The sequence below is a fragment of the Gobius niger genome (genome assembly GCF_951799975.1).
Source record: "Gobius niger genome assembly, chromosome: 20".
Lineage (NCBI taxonomy): Eukaryota > Metazoa > Chordata > Actinopteri > Gobiiformes > Gobiidae > Gobius > Gobius niger.
In genome coordinates, this window is record NC_136871.1 from 24,167,776 (window position 1) to 24,194,886 (window position 27,111).

Sequence of the window (27,111 nt, forward strand, 5' to 3'; positions counted from 1 at the left end):
GTAAGTATACATAAGCCCGCTAAATTTCCGTTTATTTGTGATTTGAATGTTGCCATTGTTGACACGGCATCAAGAACAAATTTTGAATATTTTGTTCTGGCAAAGCAATGCCAGCTCAAATCACTGCAACCAAAGCCAGAACTATTTGTCTTTCTGTCCCGGCCCTTTTAGTGGTAGTTTTGTCAACACAAAGCACTCATTATCAGCAGCTTCCTGTGAACATGTATCTGTTTCCAATCTGCCCCAGAAACCTCCTGTGACCTCCTCCGCTGCCCCCGTCCCACCAGAATACCCCCCACCCCTTCCACACACACACACACACACACACACACACACACGTGCACAAACACAAACCTTAAGGTCGATGTCTCGTATCCACTTCATTACTCGCTGACACGTCCAAACAATGGGGTCCCGGTGGAGCTGCTCACATTTAGCGCGTCGCGTCTGTAAAGCCTGTAGTGGGAAATAACGGGTTCCATTTACTTCTGAACTGATTGTGCATAAGAACAGGTTTATCACAACATACTTTTGTGATACTGCACAGATATACATGTTTTACTGTTCAGAGTCTTGACCTCTCCCTGTTACAAATTTGTAAGATTTTGCTGTGAAGAAAAGTGTGAGAAAGTTGCTTTTTGTTTTGTAACTTTATGAATCAAAACAATTTTCCACATTATTTTGTATGTGTTATCCTTTTTCTTTTCTTTTTTTTTGTTGGGTGACAGCAGGTTGTGTTCTCCTCACTCTAGTCGCCTATTTTATAACTTTAGTTGGAGGGAAGAGGCCTATGTAACTACATTATTTTGAAAGGAACGTCCACGCGGCTTATCACAAAATGTTTAACCTGATTATTTATTTATTGTTAGAGGTTGAGCCCTTGACACAGTTAATAATCTCGTGGCTTAAGGTTCTTTCAACGGACAACTGCCTTTTCAGCTTGTTGTCTATGAATGAATAATGCCACCACTTTTTAATATAATATTACTGTTACTTTGCTTTAATTGCTTTGGGGGTTTTCTTGCTGAAAGAGAAGACCACGAACAGCTAAAAGGTGAATTCTACAGCACAAAATGAACATGTTCTCAAGATTAATCTGTAGGCCCTTTAGAATGTTCTGACGTCACAAGAAAGCAAACCAGACGGCCAAGAATTTTTGAACAATCTGAAAAACTAAGACAGACAGTATTGGGAAAAAGCTTTATCACAAAACAGAGTGATTTCAGAATATATTTGTGCAAAACTGAAAAGGATTGGATTTTGTTTTTATTGAGCTTGCGTTGAATTTGGAATAACTGGAAGCCTCTTTTTGTTTGACTCAATCAAAGCTCAGAAGACACAGCCCTAATTCTCCACTCATTGTGCCACTCTACATTCCCCAGAAGACGGAGTAATTTGAGCGGCAGACAGAGGTCAAAGGGATGAGTCTGTGGAGAGTTGCCTTGAGCCGAAGACAATTATCGCCGAAATCACAAGTAGATGATGGAAAACTGGAATTAGATCCATAACTCGATTACGCCCTGACCTCTTTGTCGAAGCCGAGCATCTGCAGGAGCTGTATTGCCAGGAGGAGGCTGCTCTGGTGGAAGTGGTCGCTGACGCTGAGGTGCCGCTCCAAGTCTCTGCGGCTCAGGGAATTCAAAACCCGCCCGTCCACCAGGCGGGAGAGGAAGGCCTGGGAGTACTGAGGCAGACCCACTTCGCTGAGCCAGAGCCCCGAGACCCAGAGGTGGTCCAAGTCTGAGGCTTTAGACAGGACTAGTCTAGAACATGAACAGATGACGGACGCACATTCTTTGTTGGTGTTTCACAGGACTTTGTATTTAGAGCAGTTAGCACCAGTATCCAGCACAACAGCACAGCTTAGTCGCACAAAACAGAATCTAAAAGGATCTCAAGTTAGGTCCACAGATATAGTCTCACCCTTGATCCCCCTCTGCTTTTCTGTGATCCTCGATGGCCAGACGGAGCTTCCTGCGATGGAGCGGGTCGCTGATTCCCAAGCCATGCTCCAGGTCGTCATCAGTCAGACTCAGCAGCACCTGAACATAACCCCCCAGAAAGTACAGATTCATTCCCCCCCCTCTTTTATAAGGTATATGTACGTGTGATTCTGCAGTTAGATATAGACGCAGCTTTAACAAATGGTTGCAACTCCGTGGAAAGAGTATTGACCCTACTATGCCTACTACTACTAGGCCTACTATTGCACAATACATCTCAAATTAACCTCTTAACCCCCCCTCCTTAACCGAGTGCATTTTCTCCAGTTTGGCTTTACCCAAATCTAGAAGTCTACACAGCCGATAGACCTGTGTAACGCCTCATTTGAAAGCTAAGACCTACGAAACCCATCTCAATGAATCTTTTTCTGTTCTGTTACTCTTTTGTAGGATTTTTTGTCACTTTTTCATTACTTTTTCATCGCTTTTTAAGTTGCTTTTTCGTTGCTTATTTGTGGATTTTTTTAAAATCACTTTTTCGCTTTTTTTTGTCACTTTTTCATATTTTTTTCATTGTTTTTTTGTCACTTTTTTGTCGCTTTTTTGTCACTTTTTTGTTGCTTTTTGTCACTTTTTCATATTTTTTTTATTGTTTTTTTGTTACTTTTTTGTTGCTTTTTGTCACTTTTTCATATATATTTTTTTGGTCACTTTTTTGTCGCTTTTTTGTCACTTTTTTGTTGCTTTTTGTCACTTTTTCATTTTTTTTTGTCACTTTTTTGTCACTTTTTTGTGGCTTTTTGTCACTTTTTCATATTTTTTTCATAGTATTTTTTGTCACTTTTTTGTGGCTTTTCGGTCACTTTTTCATTGCGTTTTTGCCACTTTTTGTGTCTTTTTTTGTCGCTTTTTTCATCGATTTTTCCCCCCACATTTTTGTAGCTACATCCCCATTTTTTCCCCAGAAAACTTTCAGATTTGGGTAAACGCCAAACTGGAGAAAACGTGCCCAGTTCCGGTGGGGGTTATGAGGTTTATACCTTCCCACTCTTGACGTTCTCAGCACAGGCCCGTGAGTACATGGACATCCCCAGCACCAGCTCGAGCCAGGCCTGCACCGCGCCCGCCCTCCACTGGGACATACAGGTACTGCGGAACAGCTCCGCCTGCCGCTCCTGCTCCTCCCCGTCCGACAAGCTCTGCGTCAGGCTGTCACAGTCTGAGGACCAGCGGATACGGACGTCAGAGACAGTCACTATGTTCAAGCGCACAGTAATAACTTTACAGCATAATAGCATTTCTCAACACTAGAACAGCAGACAGTTCAATCAGCTGAACTTTGATTTTAATCTGACCCACTTTAGAGTCCAGAAAGGTTCATACAGATATCAGATTTTCAACATCATCTAAATCAGGGGTGTCCAAAATGCGGCCCGGGTGGCCAAATGCGGCCCTCACACCAGTTTTTGGTGGCCCTCTGCCTTCTGAATCGGGACACATCATCAGAGATAGTCCTTTTTGTTTGAAATGTAATAATTCTACACAATTCTAACCAAACAACTAACCTTTTACTGTGAGACAGAGCTGGCATGAAGGTTTTGAGCATAAATAAAGGTGTGGGGCACAATTTAAACCTGTTTTTTGCGGCACTAACCACCGATCTATGGCCCTTCACCCTGTGTACGCTTCAGTATGCGGCCCCACAGGAAAAAGGTTTGGACACCCCTGATCTAAATGATCGTTTGCAAATCAAATTAAAAGTATGTTAAAAGGCTTTTGTAAATCTGCTCAAATTTTGAACAATATTGTTTTATTTTCTTCATATTTCTGTCATTATCAGGGGCGTTTGCAGGGGTCAGCCCTAAGATCAGACTAATCCCTCTTGGAGGAGATGCAGCAGTATTATGGGGCTCAATAATCAATCCATTTTACATCACCAAACAACTGCAAATTCTATGGAGTAGGCTAATTAAGGCGAGACACTGCAGGTGAATAGGGAAAACATTTAAATTTACAGATTTGCTGTCGATCACTGGCATAAATGTGAGAAGAAAATACTTTGCAAGTTTTCTGTCATTTTATCTTTTCATATAAGAACAAGGTGTTTTATGCCTAAAAATGCCCCAAATTTCCCATCTTTACGGCGACGAAATCTGAATAATGGATAGAGCTACATTCAAATTTATTGTTTTATTTTATTGATGAATGAGTTACCAAGACTTTCTCAGAGGGGATTTTGGATATTTTGTTTAGTTTTAAAAAGCTGTTTTTTCAGTAGAAACATTTGTAAAAATGTAATTCTCGCCTTATTTTTTGACATTCAAAACTCAATAAATGGGGCTTTAGGGATTAAATAATAAAAAATCCCTCTGAAAAAATCTTTCAAATATTGTTCAGTCCAAGGCTGGAAAATTTGAAGTCTTTAGGTCCGACTGACGTGGACATAGTGTCACAATGACAGAAATGTGTGTTTTGAGAAAAAGGCCCTTGAAATTGCATTCTCCCATATAAGTCTATGGGGGAACATTGAATCAGCGCAATATTTAAACATGTTATTGTGGAGATTAGGCATATTTTCTGTTTCCGGGTGAAAGCTTGTATGTTCAGAGACCAATTTGCCCCAAAACCTGAAAACTGAAAAAATTGAGTTTTGCCTGTAGTGTCTCCCCTTAAAGAAGAACAAACTTATGTCATACCAGAATGATGAATTTAAGTGTTAAAACTATGGGCCCCGAGTATAAACATCCTCCACTCCAATGAAAACAGGTAACTGTACTGTGTGGTTAAACCATTTCCTCCAAGGACACGCTGCATTCTATTGTAGCGCCACTAGATGCCAGTGTTGGGATTGTTCATGGTCATAATAATTATTCCTGATCAGAAACAGGGCCCTGTGTGTTGCTTTGTCACTGGTTATCATCAACCTTGGCATCAACGTCACATGCTCAGTTCTAGGCACTGGCTTATTTCATGTAAAAGTTGGTGTTTGGAGAAGGTTAAAGGTCACAATGCTGTCAGTTGCGAGGAACTGTTAGGCGGATCATGTACCGTAGAGGGACATAGGGATTATTCATACAGTGGTCTTCATGCTGTGGTGACATTTACCATCACGGGTTCATAAGGAGGAGCACAGACTGATCCGTCTGGCCGTGCGGGCGGGCGGGCTTTACCTGTTCATGCCGACAGAGGGACAAAAACTGCATGCAAAACTTCTCTCGCACGTCTCTAATCGCTCGTGTCGATATGAATAATCCCTTTGGACAGACAGCTGGTAGTCACAGATGAGGAGTTACTCACTGGCAGGAGGCAGGAGAGGCACGTTAGACACAAAACAAGATTATTCATGAGAGGGAGGGAGAGAGAGAGAGAGAGAGAGAAACTGGCACAGGATGGATTATAGTTACTGTTTTTATTTTTTAAAATATTTCTTTCAATTATACTCATTTCTGGAAACGCTAAAACCTCCTCGTACATCTTGTGCCGCAATAACCGCAGCTGATAAATATCTGTTACCTCTTATTTTCTCTTTTAAATAAAATAGTTCGATAGCTTTCCACTTTTTTTTTTTATCTCTATGCAACATCTTCTAAATTACAAATCAGATAGTATTAGAGCCATGTTTTCTTTTTTTTTTAAAAGATGAGAAGGGAAAACAACAAATTCATAATAATGCAGGGAAACACATTTAGTCAGAGGAAAGCCGGTTGTGGAGAGATTTGCTTTGGGATGAATGAAGACGAAGGAGGAGAGGTCATGCAAGGATTCTGATGCACATTCCCTTTTTAAAAAACAACTATTGGCACAGGTTAAACAGCTGTCAGTCAGTGATGGGGCGGACATAAACAAAGGTTACAGTATGGGACACAGATTTTTCTCAGACTTTTGGCACTCGCACGCTGAGCACACATCGATGAAGCTCAGATGTCGCTCTTCTTTGATGGCGTGTAGATTTTTGATATTTTGTTGGCCATTATTGTTTTTTTTGGTGTTTTTTTCAGTCTGTAATAGATCTATGGAAGCGCAGAGGAGTCACGACAACACTAAAATAAATATGCTGATAAATAACGACCACCACACCTTGATAATGGTGGGTGTTAGAAAAAGAGTTATTCATATTTAAGCTAATTTGTCAGAGTGAAGCAACAAGTTCTACCTTTTGTTCTAAAATCTAAAATAAGTAGTCTTGTTTGCTTATCTCTTGTTACCAACTTTCGACACTAAATCTACTATTAAAAAGCTTGTCTTGTCTGCAATAACAGCCTCTGGTGAGTGTTTTAGCGCTGATGTGATCCTCCCGGGCCACCGTAACGTCCGTATTCCGATATGTCGAAGCTAAAAGTGTGAGGCAGATACAGCCGCAAGCACTTTCTGTCATATCAAAAGTTGCAAAAGTTTGCAAAAATACAAACCTAAGCTTAAAAATACCAATTAAAGCTGATAATCCCCCCTTTTTTTTTTTTAATTACTAGGAATAATGAAAAAAAAAATGAAAAAAAAAGAGCATGATAAAAGCAACTATTACAAATCCAAATGACATTTACAGTACAGAACTTATTTACATATAAACAGTCCTTCAAGTCTCCAGATTTATAAAAACATCAAACATTTGGAAGATAAAACAGCATAGAGGCGTCTGCACATGATATCCCCAAGTATATATTTATATGCATGTAAACATATATACACATATGCGTACATGTACCTCTATAAATATATATCTCATTTACAAACATACATTGGAGTGACTGTACATTGGAGATACTACGCAGTCTCTGTGGCCTGTCCTATTGCTCTGTACACATTCACACATGCATCACCAGTCTGCGTCCTCTTCTATGTAATAGTCAGGGGTGGCTGTACCGTCGAACAGACCGGGGTCCAGGGACTTCCTTTGTTTGCTCCGAGTGAAGACCCGAGATAAGGAGCCTAGCGTCATCTTCTCCTTCTTCTTCTTACGCTTCTGGTCCTCCAAATCCTCCATAGACTGAAGTCAGCAGACGGGATAAAGGAGATCACTCAGTGCAATGTAGGAGGAGACAAAACAGCTTGAATGCAGGGCTGCACACACTAACCTTAAACTAGTGATACAGGATATTGATAGAGAAGAAGCAGATCAGTGATACTGAGCTGATGTCGTTTAGAAAGTGTCGACCGTGAATGAAATCCGTGAGTCTTTAAGTGGAAAAGCAACATTTTGGGCCCGTTTGAACAAAACTGGTCAATTTAGTGTCTCCAGTGGATTTGGATGAGGACCTAACCTCACAGCAAAGACGCGTTTGTTCCTTTTTTAGGTATTTTTCAACAATAAAACATTTCTGCAATAAAATAAATGCTTGTATTTCATTTTATTTATTTTTATTGGGCGAAATATTACACGGTGTGGATTTAAAGAAGAACTAAGCAACTTGTTTACCTTAATAAATCCTTCCCGTAGTCCCTCTGGGGTTGATACAAGTTTTAATGGGATGATTGGGGGGTCTTTTATCTATCCCGGGTGTCTCTGGCCAGAAAACCACCCTTGCAACTTTCCCTGATCCAGGTCTGAGGCGCAATACACACTAACAGAATCACGAAGAAGAAGCTAACAGGCATACGGGCAAAGCTAACTGCGGGCTAGTGCCACTTTAGCATGGTTTACAGCCAGGTTTGAGTGAAAAAAGTTATCTCGATTGTGTAATTGGGTTGTGGCACAATGTACAATATCCCTCTCTCCCTTTGTCTTTTCTATCAGCGTAGTATTTACTCTCATGGACAATTAACGATAAAAAAAGTTACTTAGTTCTGCTTTAAGGCGAGACACTGCATGGTGAATAGGGAAAAAATTTAAATTTACAGATATCAATTTGAAACTGTTGCTGTCGATCAGTGGCATAAATGTGAGAAAAAAAAACACATTGCAAGTTTTCTGTCATTTTATCTTTTCATATCAGAACAAGGTGTTTTATGCCTAAAAATGCCCCAAATTTCCCATCTTTTCGGCGACGAGATCTGAATAATGGATAGAGCTACGTTCAAATTTATGGTTTCATTTTATTGATGAATGAGTTACCAAGACGTTTTCAGAGGGGATTTAGGATATCTAGTTTAGTTTTAAAATAAGCAGTTTTTTGGTGGAAAATTTTGTAAAAATGTAATTTTCGCCTTATTTTTTGACATTCAAAACTCAATAAATGAGGCTTTAGGGATTAGATAATATAAATTCCCTCAGAAAAAATCTTCCAAATATTGTTCAGTCCAAGGCTGGAAAATCTGAAGTCTTTAGGTCCGACTGACGTGGACATAGTGTCGCCACAATGACAGAAAAATGTGTTTTGAGAAAAAGGCCCTTGAAATTGTGTTCTCCCATATAAGTCTATGGGCAAACATTGAATCAGCGCAATATTTAAACATGTTTTTGTGAAGATTAGTCATATTTTCTGTTTCCGGGTGAAAGCTTATATGTTCAGAGACCAATTTGGCCCAAAACCTGAAAACTGAAAAAATTGAGTTTTGCCTGTAGCCTGTTGATTTGCTGTAGAAAGGATATTTAAATATCTGAATCCTCGCCTGATTTATAGAGTTTTGACCCCCCAAAATGTTAAATTTTCTCCCCTATTCTCTCGCCTTAATCATGTTATGTTGGTAGCTACCATTTTGATTACTGCAATAATATTATAGACTTCAGTGTAATGGACAATATGGAGTATGATTTAGAGAGAGTAAGGCCAGTATTTATGAAAGCTGTCAGTTGTCCAGGAGTTTTCCATTGTGGCTTTCGAAAGTTTTCATCTAAACCCAGGCCAGATGACTAAACGTTTTCTCCAACCATCACACTTACCTTTCCTACCATAACATTTTGTATCTCTAGTGCAGCCCTGTTACAACGTCACAGCTCCACCACCGGCCCCTCACACCCAGCCAAGCCCACACCGGACAGAGGAACACACAACACCACACATGTGGAGGGGGGATTACTTGTTCGGGACGGCCCGGCTGTGCTTACGTTACAGAGGGAGTGCGTCCGGTGTCGCGGGGAGTTGATGTCACTCGGAGTGGACGAGCGGTCGCCATCGGCAACAGAGGCGTCCGAAATCACAGAGGGCTGCCTGGAGTGTCCCGGGCTGATCCTCACCACCGCTGGAGCCGTGTACGTTCATTTACAAACAGCACACCCACACACACACACACACACACACACATACACACACAATGTCCCAAAGTTAGTAACTGAGCCCTTCAGCACAGTGGTTCCCAACCAGGAGTACACTAAATAATCGTCAAATGTGTATATTCTGTCACATGTTTTGGTAATTTGTTTGTCAAATTTAGGTGATTTCTTTTTTTTGTGTTGTTTAGCAAAAAAAAAAAAAAGTCCAAAAATTTGAAATAAATGCTACAGTTTCTGATTAGGTGCATATTAAGTAGATGTTGTAGACAAGATAAAAGTGGTTGGGAGCCACTACTTTTGGAAACCAGGGTTAGTTTGCAACACCAGCAGCCCTGAGTCCACAGAGCAGAGCAAGGGGGGGCGTTCTCACCGGGCCGGTCTGTGGTGTGGCTGTGGTAGAGGGTCTGCTGGCTTTGGCGTATGGCTGCAGTGAGGGGCAGGTCCGGGTGCATGACCCACTCCTGGCTCCCGTTCACCACCGGCTCCGTGGGCATCGCCAACGAGTGCCGCTTCGGGACATCCTTAGTCAGAGTGGCCAGGGACTGCTTTGCCTGCCAAAAAGAAACCCAAAGCAAAAATCTAAATACACAGACAGTTTTATGGTAACAGAACAGCCATTGAGATGTGGTTCATCATAGACAACATTATTATCAGCATTATTACAATGCTTTCTTTGTGCAAACATGCCCATACGTGTCTTTTGTTTCATCTGTGCATGTGATCCTCCATAACTCATGTATTATGGGTTTGTCATATATTGTTTGTCTTTACATCACTATTTCATTCACATGTTTGTCTTTGGTGCCAAAGGTTAATTTCACAATAATCTGTAGTCTTCTGCAAATATTGTACAGAATATCTAAAGCCATGTCTGAATAAAGATGTGAATACATGCTCTGAATCGTACTTTGACTGTAAAGTCAGTGATGGTCTATGTAAGGAGGCTGTGTGGAATCTTTAGTGTTAGCCGTTCAGAATAACAATGAAAAAGACCTTGCCTTAAAGGACACATTTTTCAGCAGGGAGATAATAAAATACATATTTTACAGTAAAAGGGAGATAAATGACTTTTATCATTACACGATTTAGGAAGACAGTTTATCTTAGCTTGATTCATCCGCCATGTTTAATGGATAGACCATTAACCCCTGAACTACAATAGTGCTCAATTGACTCTTGTGAAGAGCAGTTTAGAAGTGACAAATGGTGAAGCAAAACAGCTCATCAGACCAGCCCCGTCTTATACTCTGAAACCTTAAGAGTGGGTGTACCATGGTGAGCTCGGCTTCCAGCTCCTTGATCCGGTTCTCCTTGAGGTCGATCTGGGAGCGCAGGGCAGACGCCGTCTCTGTGGCCTCTTTGGTCTGCCTCCTCAGGTCCCACTTCTCCCGCTCCAGCAGGTCCTTCTCTTTGGCCAGCACTTTCACTGCATCCTCACTCTCCTAAAGAAAACACCACAACCATTTCAGACACAACCACGTCTTAGTCTGCATTTCGAGCAGGTGCATTTTCAGATAAAGCAAAGTCATTGTGTTGGTAACAGCAATTCTTGCACACACAGCAACAAACCCCTGAGTATTCACTAAAGTTGTGTCAGGCCCCATAGATGACTATCCTCTGAGCGTCGTACCTTCCGGTGCTGGTCGTAGTTGCGGATGAACTCGCGGAGCTGCTCCTCTCTGCTCTCCAGAGTGCTGTACAGCTGCTGCATCTGACTCACCAGGTCGGACTTCTCCACCTTGAGGCGCTTACGGTCCGCTTTCATTGCTGTGGAAAAAGAGATTAAAAAAAAAAAATCATTGTCGTATACATCTTACAGTAATTCCCTTAGTCTTAGTCCACTTCTGATCTTGCCCTGGTTTAGTCCTGGTATGTTCTAAATCTTTATCTTTCGACCAAAGTCACATTATTGAAGTCAGAAGCACTGTAGGGGCCACCAGTGACCACATGGGGGCAGTCTGTCTTCTGTAAATATGGTCTATCCTTTTGCTCTGGGGGGGAAAGATGATGTAACCATTTTAAAAGACAAGTTGCACAGAGTCAGATGTTCAAGCGTACAGTGGTTTGTTTTGACAGGATCGTGGCAGAGAGAGCATCACATTTCTACTGTACTGACCACATTGAAAACACATGATGGTATGTGATGCTTCAGTGTGATGCAAGAGGGAAGGCAAAAACAGAGAGAGACTGAGAGAGATGTGTGTCACTCAGAAAGCATTCCTGTCTTCAACGTTCATACATTACTGCAGCTTGTCGTCCAAACCTGTTCGGCAGCAGTTGCACAACATTTTACGAGTGAGTAACATTATGCGGCATGACATGTACCGGTGTCAATCCACCGCTGTGTTTTTCAGTTTGTCACATAATCCCTTTAGGAGCTGAAATCTGAAATGTAAACCTGTTGTTATACTGAAAGTCATAAAATAAATCAGTGCTTGTCAAACTCTTATATAAGACGTGCTCAATGGGGGATGGATGGGCTGTATGTGAATTAACTCAATGTTATAAGAGCAACGGGTGCAATTACTTAAGGCTTTATCAATTCAACATCTCCAAAAATAATGACTATATAATTTAGATTTTCACAAACAGGTTGATATGAATTGAATGTATTAGGTTTGCAGTTGAATTAGTCTGTCCTTTTTAAAATGTAAATACTCTTGGACGAGCTTAAACCGAATCTTGAATTCACAATACACAATCATTTGGCCCATAGCATCGACACAATTCACAGATTTCTATAGTGCTAATGCTCTGCCTGACCACCTGTTTCGAACTAACTGTTCTGCTCTGGGATCGCTGCAGTTGGTCAGGTCAAGGGTCAGAAACAGATCAGCTGACGACCTGAACATCCTGAATGACCAGGTCGTTCCATCCCAGTGCTGGGATTCCGGCTCACATTGTAAAAGAGTGGCTCAGGAGCATTAGACATAGTTTTCACACATTGGTCATTACAGAGTCCAGATCAGATAACCCCAGTGAGAATCTTTGGGATGTGCTGGAGAAGGCTCTGCACAGTGGTCACACTCTCCCATCATCAATAGATCTTTGTGCAACATTGGATCAGAAGCTTATTGAAACAAAGCCACAGAGAATGTGTGCTGTAATGAAAGCTTAAGGAGTATTAGAGCGTGACCCTTTAGTTGGCCGGGCAGTGAATAAACTAGATTTAGTTTAATGTTATTTAAAATGTCCAAAGTTATGAATGTATACATTAATAAATAAATACACGAGCAAACAAATCATACATATTCATGTTTTTCTCTAAAGATGTTTATTTTATTGCAAGTCTGACATTCACAGGCTACTGCGGAGAAAAGGTCTAATGACCTCATAAGCAATAAAAACAATAGTGCATGAGCAGCCACAAGTGCCACATGAATATTAGAGAGAGGAGCTTTGGCTGTGATTGATGGGCAGTAATTAGACAGAGGTATAACTGGAGTCTGGATGGCTGCAGGCGGCAGCAGGAGACACCCATGTCGAAACTCCGATCTGCTCACATGGAGAAACTGTTGCCACTTGTCTGACAATACAAGCAAATCTAATTGAGATAATCCCTAAACCACCGAGAAAGCATCTGCAGTAATATTTATGCATACCAGTTGATCTAATCATTTTAATTAAGCTCTACTCAGCATGCTTTTCTGACGACCTTCTGTGATCCCTCTTGCTGTGTGAGACGCAGGGCACCAAAGTAACTATGCATGGGGGAGTTTTATCCTGTTACTGAGTTACTGATAGGGAATAACAATGATTTTTAATTTAAAGGGTAAAATTTAAAAACTGGCAGAACGCAGATATATGTTTTAAAATCAACATTCAGTTCACAGAGCACAGTTTAAACATATCCAGGCACCAATGTATGATCCAATTGCGATTAATCTTGCAGCTCTAAATGAACAATATATATAAAACGTTTAAATTAGCAAATACATGCCAACCTCCACATACAGTATGTAGTCATTTCAAGGTGCAGCTATGAACATGAAGTCCCAATGCGGACCCTGAAGAACAGATCGTATAGTTGACGTGAACTCACCATGTAAGGCCTCTTTGGCGCGGTCCAGCTCCTGCTCCTTGTCCCCCAGCTGAGTGCGGAGCTCGGACGCCGACAGGACGTTTGTGGAGGAGCCGTCCCGGGAGTCTTCGATGTCGCGACTCAGCACCTCCTTCATCTGACGCAGCAGGTGCACCTCCTCCTGCAGCTGGGCCACCTCCTCACGCAGCAGCACTGGGGAGGAGACACGAGCCGGGTTCAACAAAAGAACAGACAAAACGACGCAGTTATATGTCTTAACACTACGAGCAGAGTAATGAGAATCAAAACTCTCGCTCAAGTTACAATCCTGATCCATCCGATTCTATTTTGTCAGGGAACAAGTACAGTGTGGAGCGGAGGGGAGACTTTAGCTGAGCTGAGAGACAAATGACGTGAGGCCAGAAGCAGCAGAAGCATCTCGTCTGTGCAGAGCGGGGAACAGCAGGCTCCGGAGGGACATTTGTGACGCTCACAGAAAAAAAAACTTTCATTTCTCAACACCACACGACGCCACAGACACAGGCAATTTGGAAAGCAATGAGACAACTGTAAATACTCTTTCAATGTGGTGCAGACTCGAAAAAGAGGCTACGAAGAGCGCTTTTGAACGCTTCACCAAACGCTGATGTTTTGTCCCCTGGAAGAGACAAACTTGTGCCACGCAACAACTGCACAGTGAATCAAAAATACGATTGGAACGGTGACAGCTTCACCGGCTTTATTAGCAGCCATTCTTATCTGTTATCAGTCATATCAGTAGTGCAGTAGTAGTACAGTAGCAGTAGCACTTTTTTCCCCAAGTCGTGTGCTTATTATCAATCTACTCCCATTTGATTAAAATCCAATGAATGAAAATCTCTACAGACAAAGACAGTACATCCTAGCCTCTACCACAGTACGCCCCACTCTATAGTTCCCCTGTTTTTGCATTTGTAATTTGGCAGACAAAGTGAAAAGGTGAGCGAGCGCCCGTAGCCAGTCTTAGCTCTGTCTCGGTTCGATAAGAAGAAAAAACCCTCTCTCCGTCCACTGTGTCTCCTGGATATGTGTTTCCACAGCTGCTTCAGGCACGACGGGTTTTTTTTTTTTCTTTTCGTAACAACCTCCAGCTCCTAAATCCGCTTGTTCATGCGTCAACCTGCAGGCCTGCATGTGTGCCTGTCGCGGTCTCTGTGTTTGAAGCCTATGGAGTCTAGCAGGGCATGTTCATGGGCAGGGAATAGTGCAAAATAAACTGATAAAGTAGTACAAGAATCGCTGTTTTTTTTGTCTACACTACATTGAATAAACGCAGCCATGAACATTGCCATTTCGATTCTATTGTGATATATCTTGCCCTGTATGGAAGAGCGGGCTTTTATTCAAGGCCGTTTTTGCTGAGCTAAGCCGAAAACCCTGGGCAGGACTTGGACACTGGACGGGCTGTTGAGAAGATGGATAGCGTTTGTAATTGTCGTGATGTGGAGGTTGATCGTCTCCTGTTATTAGCCATTACAGTGATTTAGTGCTACAGCAAATAAATTAAATCCCATCGTGTGTTGACCGAGCTATTTCTGTTGCACGATTGAGTTAAAATTCAATTACACTTGAACCCGATTGCTTACTTTTCCGACCTCCGCTGCTTACGCACAAAAACTGTAGCCACTTTAGTGCAAACAGTTTGCTTCAGGTTGAGGCAGAGTGAATTTGGGGCTTCAGTGGGTTTAAGGGTGAGATCAGTGCAGTGTAATGACATTTCACTGTGTGTTAAGACAGCAGTGGAATAACAAACCTTTCATTCTATAGCCTAATGTCTGAAAGGATGTGAATGCTTTATTTTAAAGGCCCTATAGCTGCATTTTGTTGACAAACATCCAAAGAGGGAGCACGTACATTTGAAATGGTTAGTTGTGGTCCTAACTCATTCCTAACTTTCCCAACGCATTTTTATCATCCCAGCTAACAGATATGAGTTGATAAGTTTCACAACTTTCAGGGACCAACACATGGTGATGTAAATACTAACTTACTATCGATAAAAAGGTTTCACAAAGGTCTTTCTTCACAAATGTCTGTTTTTACAATTAACGGAGGGGGTAGCCTCTAAATAATAGGCTTTCAAAATGTCCAATAATGTATATTTTTCCTCAGATAATTCCCAATACTCGATATGTGGCCACACGCCTTTGTTCTGCCCAATCCCGTCAGACCTTGGAAGCTAAACAGGGAAGGGTCTGGTCGGTACTTAAAGGGAGACCGTTTGGTAACACCAGGAAGCCTGGCGAATGTAGTGAGTGGTTGGTGGTGGTCGGAGAGGCCGATGGCATAGACTGGTTGCTTCTCTTCTGTCAGTCTACCCCAGGGCAGCTGTGGCTACAGTAGTAGCTTACCTTATCATCCAGTATGGAGTGAACAAATAACACTCAAAGCGTCTTTGCTAACGTAACACACTGGCCAGATAGATATACAGCCAATCTTGACCCTATAGGCTCCACGAGGACCCACCACATTCACAGACACGTGTCCACACCGGCTGCAGCGCCTAAAAGCTGTTCAAACTGGCGGCGTCTCGCAAATGATAGAGCGAGAGGCGCTGTTATCGCTGAGGTTTGAGGCCGCTTTGACCCGTGAGTGCTTGTGCTTCTCGCGTCGGTCAGTGCCATTAGGGCCCTATACTCCCACTGAAGAAGCCCACTCTTTCCCGCCGCAACAGTGAGTGGTCCGTTCAATTTAAAGGCTCATCCCGGAGGCCCATTAGAGCGTTCATCAAGACCAAGGCCCTCAGCCCTGTCCCACCACGTCATAGAGCTGGACCACATGGAGGGGCCGAGAGGGAGAAGGAGCACCGCAGATTTGAGGTAGAACTGTGGCCATGTAGATACATGTATTTAACATGTACTACAAATGTATTTGGATTCCTGTCTTGGTTTGTAGCACTTTTTACTCCGAATCAGAATCTAGGTGTTATGGCCCGTTACAATTTAGAGAATCCAGGTTTATATTTTGTATATAGTCCATGACATTCCTCATGATTTTTTCACTCCAGGAAAGAAAAAGTTCTGTAACCGAGCACAGTTTCTCCAGCTTGGCTTTACCCGAATCGAAAAGCTTCTTGAAAAAAAAAAAAAAAAAAAGGAAACCAAAATGGATGAAAATGCAACAAAAGAGCCTCAAAGGAGTGACAGAAAAGTGACAAATGGAAACATTTTTCAAAAAAGTGACGAAAACGTGAGGAAAAAGATCTGTTTAGATGAGTTTTGAAGCCTACAATGAACAGTTTCAATTTGTGTGATGGTATAAGTGGATTAAACAACTCGCAGCCGTGCATTATGTAAGGATTAAACAACGAGGAGCCGTGCATTAGACGGTTATAATGCACTCCGCTGCGCGTCGTGGTGTTCTTGACTCCTCGTCGTGCATTATAACCGTCTAATGCACGGCTCCTCGTTGTTTAATCCTTACATAATGCATGGCTCCAAGTTACTTAATCCTTACTTCTAAACGTTAGAAATGCATTAGCCAAGTTAGGAGTGAGTTTGGGCTACAACCAACAACTTAAACTGTGTGCCCTCCCTATCATTGCAAACAAAAACAAACAAAAAAGGTCTTTAATAAAATGTGAAGTGATAAGAAAAATAGAGCATTAAAGGTATTTTTGAGTAATCTGTAAAAACTCTGACGGCAGCCATTTTAGGGATAGCTTTGCCTGAGTCCTCCTAGGAACGCCCCCACCTCCTGGAGACGCCCCCGAGCCACCCCCCCGCCCCGAGCTCGGAAAGGGTCAGAGGTTCTTAAAGAGACAGAGGCCTATTTCAAGACATTTACTACAGCCATTTTGAGAGAGCAATTTTATACAAGGCAGTTATTCTAATTTACTGCATTTACAGACCAACAGAAGGTTTCGTCATCATTGTAGTGTGATATAGACTGGTGCTATGTGATTGAAAAAAAGCATATTACCCCCTCTTTAATATAAGCCCATGCTAAATTCTGGCTAGTGAGAACACTACGGATAAATAACATTTAAATAGGACTAGCTGCAGAGGCCAATGTGTAAAAAGTTAATTTTAAACCCTGATAATTGGCAGGACAGAAATAATCTACAGCTCAAATGGATGTGCAACAATAACAGTCTTGCATGATTCAGTACTGTCACAAAACAGTGGCTAATCCCACCTCTGACAAAGATCTTGGCTAAACTGTTTGACACATATTGCAACAAATAAAAGTGTTATAAATGAATCCTGACATTTGTAGCAACATAAAAGCACGACTGAGGCAAAACTGTCCCCTGCAACATGCACGACAGCCAAACTTCATGAATGGACTCAGTGGACGCAAGCGATCGAAAACACGCGGATAGGAAAACAGTGTCATAAAAGTGAGTACAAATGGCAGACAGCAGTTTAGCCCGAGGCGCTGAAGTGGCTGCTTGACATTCCTCTTGAGACGAATATGGCACTAGTTCAAATCTTTTAATTTCAAATCCAGAAGCTAGAGCTGAGCGCGATCCCTCTCTCTGTGTCTCCAGGACAGCAGAGAGTACACGGACATGTGGTCGCCGAACACTGCCCGCAAGAGCCACAGTGAAGCACAGCTAGAAAGGGGAGCAAAATGAATGGAAATTGAATTGAAATGTAAATGGACGCATGTAAGAAATAGAAAAGGTGGAAATAAGCCAATATAATATAAAATCTCTGGGGCAAAAAAAAACTTATCCTGTACTCTATAATCGCAATGATCTTCTTTTTAAAACGGCAGATGTGTGATTGAATATTCCAGTAACTTTCTTTCAGTTCTATTCTATTCTATCCAGTAGCTCCAATTATTCTTTCATTTCCCAAAAAGCCCACGAATCTCACAAACACATAGAGCTTTTTGCAAATAATTTCAACCTTTTGTTGGGTTTCTTTTGGCTCCCTTTCTATATCCTTAGACACCACCGCAGTCTATGGCTATCTGAGCATCACACACGCCTCAAGACCTCACCAGACGTCCCGGGAATCTCGCTGAGCTGCAACAGTTTTGTAAAGAGGAATGGTCCGAGAGGGTGTACTCACTTATTCCATCGGTGTCTTGTGAATGTCTTCATGCTATGGCCGATAGAAATATGATAACATGTAATTGTTTGGGTGGTACTAGTTTAAGAAGACACTGTTTTACTCATTCTTGTGATTTCCATAAAGATCAGACCACGTTTAGTGACCAATTTAGGGAGAAATGTAAGAAATGCCAAAGGGTGTACTCACTTTTTCCTCCCACTGTAGCAGCACAATGTGTCGAACAAAATGTCATAAAAGCTCAACAAATCTTTCACTCGCACACTTGAATATTCCTGAAGCTACGACTTTATAAATCAAGTTTTCCTGGGGCAGGTTAACGACTAACTTTTGTTGTTCCAAAGCCGCATCAAAAGCCCTTCTTTTCCCTCTTGCCAAACAATATAAAAGTAACAAACCATACATCATCCCTCTAGTTTCAGGGGACAAATTGTTGCCGGGAGGTTTCCGGAGCCGTTTATTGTTGAGTGAAACTGCCATCTCTCCCCGAGGGGAAACAGCCACAGGACCAGCTCTCGGGAGTCACTCCGCTGTTGACTAACAATGAGACCCACAGACTCGGATTCATCAGCGTCAACTACAGTCAAATTACAAACCAAACCGTGAACGGTCTCTGGATAACGGCTGTGAGAAGGAGCCTACTTGTTCAGACATCTTCTCTCACTAAGAGCTCATCTGAGGAACGGTACTTTAGCTGATAGTGCATTTGCTGAGAACGTATTCCTTTTATTACATTTACTCCATTACATTTGATAGATGAATATACGATACGATATACTTCATTAACCCCAAAGGAAATTCAGTTCATCAGCTGCACACATGCCAAGTCACACACAACAACATCAGATTTAAAACAACTAGGACAGTGCAGAGAATAAATATAAATATAAAAATATAGAAGCACTGTAAAAACCATTTCATTCCCATTTAGCCCCTCCCACCCAAGGATTTGTTCTATAGCCTGATCGCTCTGGGCAAGAAGGATCTCCTGAGCCTATCCTTCGAGCAGGAGAGCAAGAGCAGCCTCTCACTGATAACCCACTATAACCTTTTCAACTCTTCATTTCTATACAGGGTCCAAAGACAAAAAAGGACAAAGTCGGGCCCTTGTTTTGCTCCGTTTTTAAAAGGCTTATGATTCACAGTCCAGAACAATAAGCGGCGCTGTGCAGATACAGTATATTGTTGACAACACTGACTCACGACGTGGAAAAAAAAAAGGCTTGAAGGGTAAAATTCAGGCACAATGTTCCTATTGAAGTAATGAAGTAAATAATTACGGTTTATACGAGCCCTTGCCGGGAGACAATGTGTGAAAGGAAATCTGCTGCAGTTCAGGATCCCGAGAGGGAAAAGAAGGCAATGTGCGTGCCTCAGATTTTCCTTTTTTATTTGATGTAATGAAATGAAGTACTTTGAACACCACTGCTCCTCTGCTACACAAAGTGGTGTAGTCGTAGTAGTGGTGCTGATTGCAGATTACAGAGATGTCCTGAGGCAGATTCGTTAAGGAGTGGCTGCCAGTCAACACAAATCACATTCAGAGGCCAGGTGGCTGGGTGAACACATGTGCCCAGAGTTTATGGTGAAATAAGGAGCTTCCTTCTCGTTTACGCTTTCAAAGTGCAAATTAAGAAGTTGTGGGTGCCTTTTGTATGCAGCGCAATTGAAATTCCAAGTTTTTATATTTCCCCAATGACTTGTTTTTGTCAAGCATTTAAAGATTCCCTTTAAGGTGAGAGGTGAAGGTTCATCTGGTTCATCTGCAACTGATGGTTCAAGTGTCCTCAATGTTACACCAACAGCAGACGACCCGAGAACCCTTTTCTACTGTGGATGCCTCGTTTAAGAGCGGGAGAGCACGTCCTTTGGAGTGAGTTGCTTCAAGGGTCAGTCGAGATGATTAAAGCCGACGCGGAACACTGTTGGCAACACAACGGGCACAAGGGGAAAACCACTTAACGTATTGACACAGTAAAGGGACAGTGTTGTGAGCATCTCAGGTCAGAGTGCTGAGAGCTCATCATCGAGAGCAGCTATAAAGCTCAGGGTCAACAGGAAAAGTGGATGTAGAAGTGTCTAGAAACGGCGCAGTCCATATACAACAATCAAAGCATCGGTAGTCAACCTTACAAGGAAGTGTTGCTTGGCTTTGTTGATCCCGGCAACTGTTTAAGTTCACAGTAGAGCGTGAAAGTTCATTGTTCTAAATGCTGGTGACAGTGTTAGGGTTTTTCCACCAAGGTGTTGGTTCTGGGCTGGTTCAGAGCTGGTTCAGAGCCAGGGCTGGACTGGCAGAAAAAATCGGCCCGGGACTTTTGGGTCAAGACCGGCCTTCCAAAAAAAAAAAAAAACCAGTCATATTCAATGCAATAGTCGAGGTGAGGAGCAAAACAATAAACCCTTGGCTTGAACTAAAACAGTATAAGCTACAAATCGAGGACAATAGTTGCATTTTGTTTCTGCCGAATTCAAGCTAACACCTCATAGCACTCAACACTTTAATCTTGTCATTTATAACTTGAAGGAACTTTTGTAAAATTACTTAACAATCTTAAAATGTGCGTTCCGTTAATGAAGTTCCACTCGCGACAGCAACACAAATAAACTTCTCCAAACCAACCAAATTATCGCACTGTAGATTGAAGATGAAATGGTAAAACTCACCACGGACTTAGAGAGGTGTTGAGTGAGAATAGAAGTCCCAAAAAGGCCAAACATTGTAAATCCTTTCAATGGAAACTAGAAGATAAACTGCGCGCACTGACAAGTCACCTGACAACTCCCAGCATGCACTTCTTTGCAAACATTTGTCCAAAATGTATAAAAAAATAGAGGTCTGAGGTTCTGTGGGTCCTGGAGGGAGTTACAATAAACTATTTCCTCTTATATTCGCAATGTGAGGGGCATGAGTGTTATGTCCGAGAGGCCCATTGCTCATTATACCAGATTATCTGTGAACCATGACTCAAGAAAGCGTGCCACTAAAGGGGTATAAAAGGCGTCACACCCCTCTAGTTGAGGAGTTGTGTAATTGCATAAATGTATTGATAGAGGTTCTGAAGGCTTTTCCCGTTAATTGTGGGCTGGTGTAAGGTATTATGGGCCTTATTTCGGTGTGATCCGGGTTGGTTCCGTACTGACTTGGTTTTCCACCAAAATGAGAGCTGTGCCTATTGTCATAGCAACGCTTTGGGAAGTCAACATCAAACATGGATAGTAACATCTTACTACAGCCACTTAAGTTTATAAGTTTATGTTTCAGTCACAGCAGCCGTTAACATTTTGATTTCTTGTTTTAGCTAAAGAGCATAAAGCAAAACAACAGTTTCCTCCACAGAGACTGTTTTGGCTTCTCCAGGAAGTTATAAGCACAAACTAACTAATATTGATTGTTTGTTGGAGGAGAGAGCCACGCCCCCAGCCGCTGACATCACTGGTGCTCGTTTCTTGGTCCAGCTTTTAATTGGTTCCCAACCGGCACCAGATTTTGGAACCAAGAGCCAACGTTTTTTCAGTGGGAAACGAAAGAACCGGTTCTGAAACTGGAACTGGCCCAGAACCAGCACCGGCACCAGCTTGGTGGAAAAGGGCTATGTGAGGCCTAGGGTTGGGTAAGTCGCTTTCTCCACATCACAATTGTTGATGGTTGGGGCAGGCAGGGCAGCTTAAAACTCCTTCCAAATCACATCCCGCGACAGCTTCAGTGAGCGACCCTTAACCAGGAACAGAAATCACGAGAACCCAGACAGCAAACTTCACAAGCCTAGATAAATATCGGCGGAGACAGCTCAGGGGGAAAAGGGCGGCCCAAGAAGAGCTCTTGATTAAAAATGTGCGGAGAACATTTGCACCAAGAGGCTTGCAAAACAGTGGCTCAGGTGAACTAAAATAAAGCTCTCCAAACACAGCATCGACGAGTGTGTTATAACCGTAAAGGGCACTTGATGGTGAGGGTGGACAGAGCACTTTTTTGTTTTTTACAGCCTCAGTCCAGCTCAAATATAGAAACAGGACTGAAAAAAAAAATGGTCCCCCGTTTACAAAGCTATTTCCAACCCGCAACCATATAGTAAATCGCAAGCAATTCCTAAAATTGGTCAAAAATAGCCATTCTCAACGCTCCACAGTGTTATAGCTGCCAGCTCTGTCTATCACAAGATAACAGGAACACCTAATGACAAAACATATTCATAAGACCAGCTAAAAATGCTCAAAAATGTGTAGGTAGAGAAGGAGTGGGAGAAGAGAGAGCTTTTTTTCCCAAATGAACTTGTCAGCTGCTTGGTCTGAGATAGCAGGGAGGTCGTGGGAGGTGATTACTGTCTTTTCTATAGGGCTATACTTAGCACTGTTAATATGCACTTGAAATGGAGGTGCAGATTGCCGGTTCGTCTATAGTTGCAGCGCCCACAAAAGGGTCAGCCAGTACAAAACATATTGTCTGTCTGTGGGAATTGTATAATGGAGACGTACTGCTGCGATCCAGGTAACAATATTTATGGAGTTGGAGGTGAAATTCTTATTATAAACATTTGCTAAAGCGTTTCTTACGAGGATGTGATCAAGACGAACAAAAAATGTCTCTCGCATTTCATCCGGGAAAATGATCGAGAATCTAAAAGCCGAGAGAGACCCACATGATGGAAATGTACAGTGTAGCCGTCACTATACTGTACTTGCTTTGAAGTCTGTGTTCTGTTTGATTTCCTTTTCCTCTTATATCTTTAGGAGAATCCTTATACGTAATTTGACAGTTCAAAGTAGCCCAGCTAATCTCCAAGTGTACAGGCGTTACTATGATCCATTTCTGTACTGATGATAAGAATATGGACGAGTGCATACGTTGCGAGCTAATGATAATGCTATGGGCGGCGTCGGCAGATTGATCCAAAACACATTTAGTCGAGCAAAACTAAAACGTATTTACAACAGTGAGACGCACAAGAACATTATAGTCTGGTTCACTATGTTTAGATTTCCACTGCTGTGGGATTTTCGTGTAGAGCATGAAAACTATAGGATTATAGGAAACCTTAGGACATAAGCAATGAGAAAAACAAGATTTCCATTTGCCCTTGTGTCAAATTCAAAAAAAATTCAAAAATGTCAAATTGTGCATTTATACAATTTTTCCATTTGAGTAGATGGCGAGTTTTGGTCATCGCTACGGTAACTCCATGAAACACATGACAAGGGTTTCATTCACTTTTTTGATTGGGGCGACCAAATGGTATCATCTGCCAAATTTGGAAAATTTCCGGCAAACTGTGTTTTTTACTCCCCATATAAATGTTATTATCACTATTATCGCACTTTTTATTTTTTTTATTTTTTTACATATCAGAGCAAATGGAAACATTATTTTTCTCATTGCTTATTTAATAACGTTTTCAAAACCTCCACAAACATCCGGTGAAATGACAGTGAACCAAACTATTACTAATAACAGAATTTAGAATTTAGAAAAGCCATTAGCCTGTAAGTATAGCTCATTTTTCAGATGCTTAAAGGGGGGTATTATGCAAAATCGACTTTTTCAAGCTTTACACCATGTTATTATGTCATTCCCTCATTAAAAACATGCCTGAAGTGTTGCCTTGGCACATTCACGTATTTTTGAGTAATCTGTAAAAACTCTGATGGCGGCCATTTTAGGGATAGGTTTGCCTGAGTCCTCCTAGGAACGCCCCCACCTCCTGGAGACGCCTCCGAGCTTTCATCACCAACCGAGTAACCAACCACTGCTCCTCAGCAGAGCCCCCTCCCCACTGATGCCACAGACAGCGTGTGGAGGGGGCGTGTCGGAAAGAGTCAGAGGTTCTTAAAGAGACAGAGGCCTATTTCAAGACATTCACTACAGCCATTTTGAAAGAGAAATTTTATACAAGGCAGTTATTCTAATTTACTGCAGTTACAGACCAACAGAAGGTTTGGTCATCATTGTAGTGTGATATAGACTGGTGCTATGTGATTGACAAAAGCATAATACCCCATCTTTAAAATCTGTCGTGCGCAAACGGTCTCTCTGACCTCTACCACTCACTCACTCACACCACATTCACACTTTGGCAAGGTGAGCGCAGTGTCTTGCCCAAGGACAGCACGCACGAGTCAGAGTGGGATTTCAAACCGCTGACGCTGCTGCTCACTCCACATTCACACTGACAATGCACCAAAACAGGTGCCAGGATCGAACTAGAGAAACATATTCGGTCATCTTATTAGGACATCTGGCATAAAACTCTGGATTGAACCATTGTCAAAGTTTTCAGACAAAGTAAAACACAAAACAGGAAACACTTTGCATTAAAAGAGAAAAGGGCTTTCAACTCAGGGGACAGAGAGGAGCAGAGGAGAGTCCAGCACGAACTCCAGTGGAGGATCAGGAAGGCCAAGAAGGACTATGGCGAGAAGCTGGAGCAGAAGCTGGCGCAGGGCAACGCACGGGACGTGTGGAGGGGACTGAAGAACATCTCCGGTTTTGGACAGAGTGCCAGAGGGACAGCTGATGGAGACCAGCGCGGGGCGGATGAATTCAACCAACATTTCAACCGGTTTGATTCTCCCCCCACTCCCTCCTCTTCACGCGTCTCCAGCACAGTGGACACTGCCCCCCTCCCCCGACCACCTTCACCTGCCTCCAGCCCCCCTGCACCCACGTCTCCAGCCCCCATCATACGGACTTCCTCTAGCACCTGCCCCACCCCCGGCAGTCCACCCCCACACCGGTCCCCCCCTCACTCCCCCCTCTCCATCACACCGGACCAGGTGAGGAGGGAGCTGAGGCGACTGAAGCGGGGGAAAGCTGCAGGACCAGATGGCATCAGTCCCAGGCTGCTGAGGACCTGCGCAGACCAGCTCTCCGAGGTCCTCTGCCACATCTACAACCTGAGCCTCAGCCTGGAGAAGGTCCCCGTCCTGTGGAAGACCTCCTGTCTGATTCCAGTTCCTAAAACAGCGCACGCCAGGGAACCGGCCCACTACAGACCAGTCGCCCTGACCTCCCACCTGATGAAGACGATGGAGCGGCTCATCCTCACCCACCTCCGCTCTGTGGTAAGCCCCACCCTTGACCCGCTGCAGTTTGCTTACAGACCCAACATCGGAGTGGAGGATGCTGTCATCTACCTGTCGGAGCGGGCGCTCACGCACCTGGAGCACGCCGGGAACGCTGTGAGGGTCATGTTCTTTGACTTCTCCAGTGCCTTCAACACCATCAGGCCGGCGCTGCTGCGGGGGAAGCTGGAGGACGCGGGAGTGGATGAACATCTCACCGCATGGACCATCGACTACCTCACGGACCGACCACAGTATGTGCGGCTGCGCAGCTGTGAGTCTGAGGTGGTCGTCTGCAGCACCGGGGCCCCTCAGGGCACCGTCCTCTCACCGTTTCTCTTCACCATCTATACATCGGACTTCACATACAACACGGACAGTTGTCATCTCCAGAAGTTCTCCGACGACTCCGCCATCGTGGGCTGTGTGTCTAAGGGGAACGACCTGGAGTACCGGTCAGTCATCATAGACTTTGTGGACTGGTGTGAGCGCAACCACCTGTGCTTGAACATCAGTAAGACGAAGGAGATGGTGATCGACTTCACGAGGAAGCCACTGCCGTACACACCGCTGAACATCCAGGGGGAGGACATTGAGGAGGTGGACAGTTTCAAGTACCTGGGTGTTCACCTCAACAATAAACTGGACTGGTCCCACAACACCAACTCCCTGTACAAGAAGGGCCAAAGTCGCCTCCACCTTCTGAGGAGACTGAGGTCGTTCGGAGTGAGCAGGCCTCTGCTCAGGACTTTTTATGACTCTGTGGTGGCCTCTGCTCTCCACTACGCTGCAATGTGCTGGGCCCCGGGCAGCACAGAGCGGGACAAGAACAGACTGAACAAGCTGGTCAGGAGGGCCAGCTCCGTCCTGGGCTGCCCCCTGGACTCTGTGGAGGAGGTGAGGGACAGGAGGGTGTTAGCCAAGCTCACCTCCATCATGGACAACACCTCCCACCCACTGCACGGGACTGTAGAAGAGCTGTGCAGCTCTCTCAGTGGCAGACTGAGACACCCTCAGTGCAGGACGGAGCGCTACCGCAAAGCCTTCATCCCCACTGCTGTCAGACTGTACAATAAGACTGTGAAGTAACGCCGACTGTAACAAGTGAATTTCTCCTTTGTGAGATGAATAAAGGTTTATCTTATCTTATCTTACGGGCCGGCAAGTCCTTGGTACTTACAGTGGTAAATACTAGTAATAATAGTGGTACTTCTAGGTACTTATGGTGGTACTTACAGTGGTAAATACTAGTAATAATAGTGGTACTTCTAGGTACTTATTGTGGTACTTACAGTGGTGCTTATGGTGGTACTTACAGTGGTAATTCTAGGTACTTATTGTGGTACTTACAGTGGTAAATACAAGTAATAATAGTGGTACTTCTAGGTACTTATTGTGGTACTTACAGTGGTGCTTATGGTGGTACTAACAGTGGTAATTCTAGGTACTTATCGTGGTACTTAAAGGATACTATAGTGAGAATTACAAGGTTTGTACTTCTAGAAACCGTGGTAACTCTTAGTAATGAAGGTTGTACTTCTTGTTTGCCCTAATGCTGTTTTATGTTGTTTTATAGTCACACAATCCTAGAAATTGCTTCTGTTCGTAGAAGTACCACATTTACTACCTATGAATTGCTGCTGTAGTATCCTTGAATCACCAGTAAGTACCATAGATATATCATTGTAACTACTAGAAACTATCACTTAAAATATAGACGCACTTCCACTGTATCTCTAAGTAATGAGAGATACAGTGGTAACTCTGTGACTCCCTAACCCCAATTACTAGTAATTACCAGTTTTAGTACCACAATAAGTACCACTGTCATTACTAATAATTACCACTGTAAGTACCACGTAATGTAAAGTGCCACCAATT

The 27,111-nt window shown here is 43.0% G+C and overlaps 1 protein-coding gene across 3 annotated transcripts in view; it reads right to left on the reverse strand.

Moving 5' to 3' along the window:
* The window catches only part of kaznb (kazrin, periplakin interacting protein b), a gene marked incomplete at its 5' end in the record, with an annotated part of 161,686 nt that overhangs the window by 3,539 nt on the left and 131,036 nt on the right, over positions 1–27,111 (reverse strand). For 2 of the 3 annotated variants that reach the window (XM_079579517.1, XM_079579518.1), the window contains 10 exons: positions 355–456; positions 1,526–1,763; positions 1,924–2,042; positions 2,984–3,162; positions 6,804–6,927; positions 8,926–9,059; positions 9,461–9,641; positions 10,362–10,532; positions 10,721–10,857; positions 13,133–13,324. In XM_079579517.1, coding sequence (XP_079435643.1) covers positions 355–456; positions 1,526–1,763; positions 1,924–2,042; positions 2,984–3,162; positions 6,804–6,927; positions 8,926–9,059; positions 9,461–9,641; positions 10,362–10,532; positions 10,721–10,857; positions 13,133–13,324 — 1,577 coding nt within the window. Of the gene's footprint in view, positions 1–354; positions 457–1,525; positions 1,764–1,923; positions 2,043–2,983; positions 3,163–5,333; positions 6,928–8,925; positions 9,060–9,460; positions 9,642–10,361; positions 10,533–10,720; positions 10,858–13,132; positions 13,325–27,111 lie in introns of those variants that run through there. The other variant, XM_079579519.1, reaches the window with a different exon arrangement.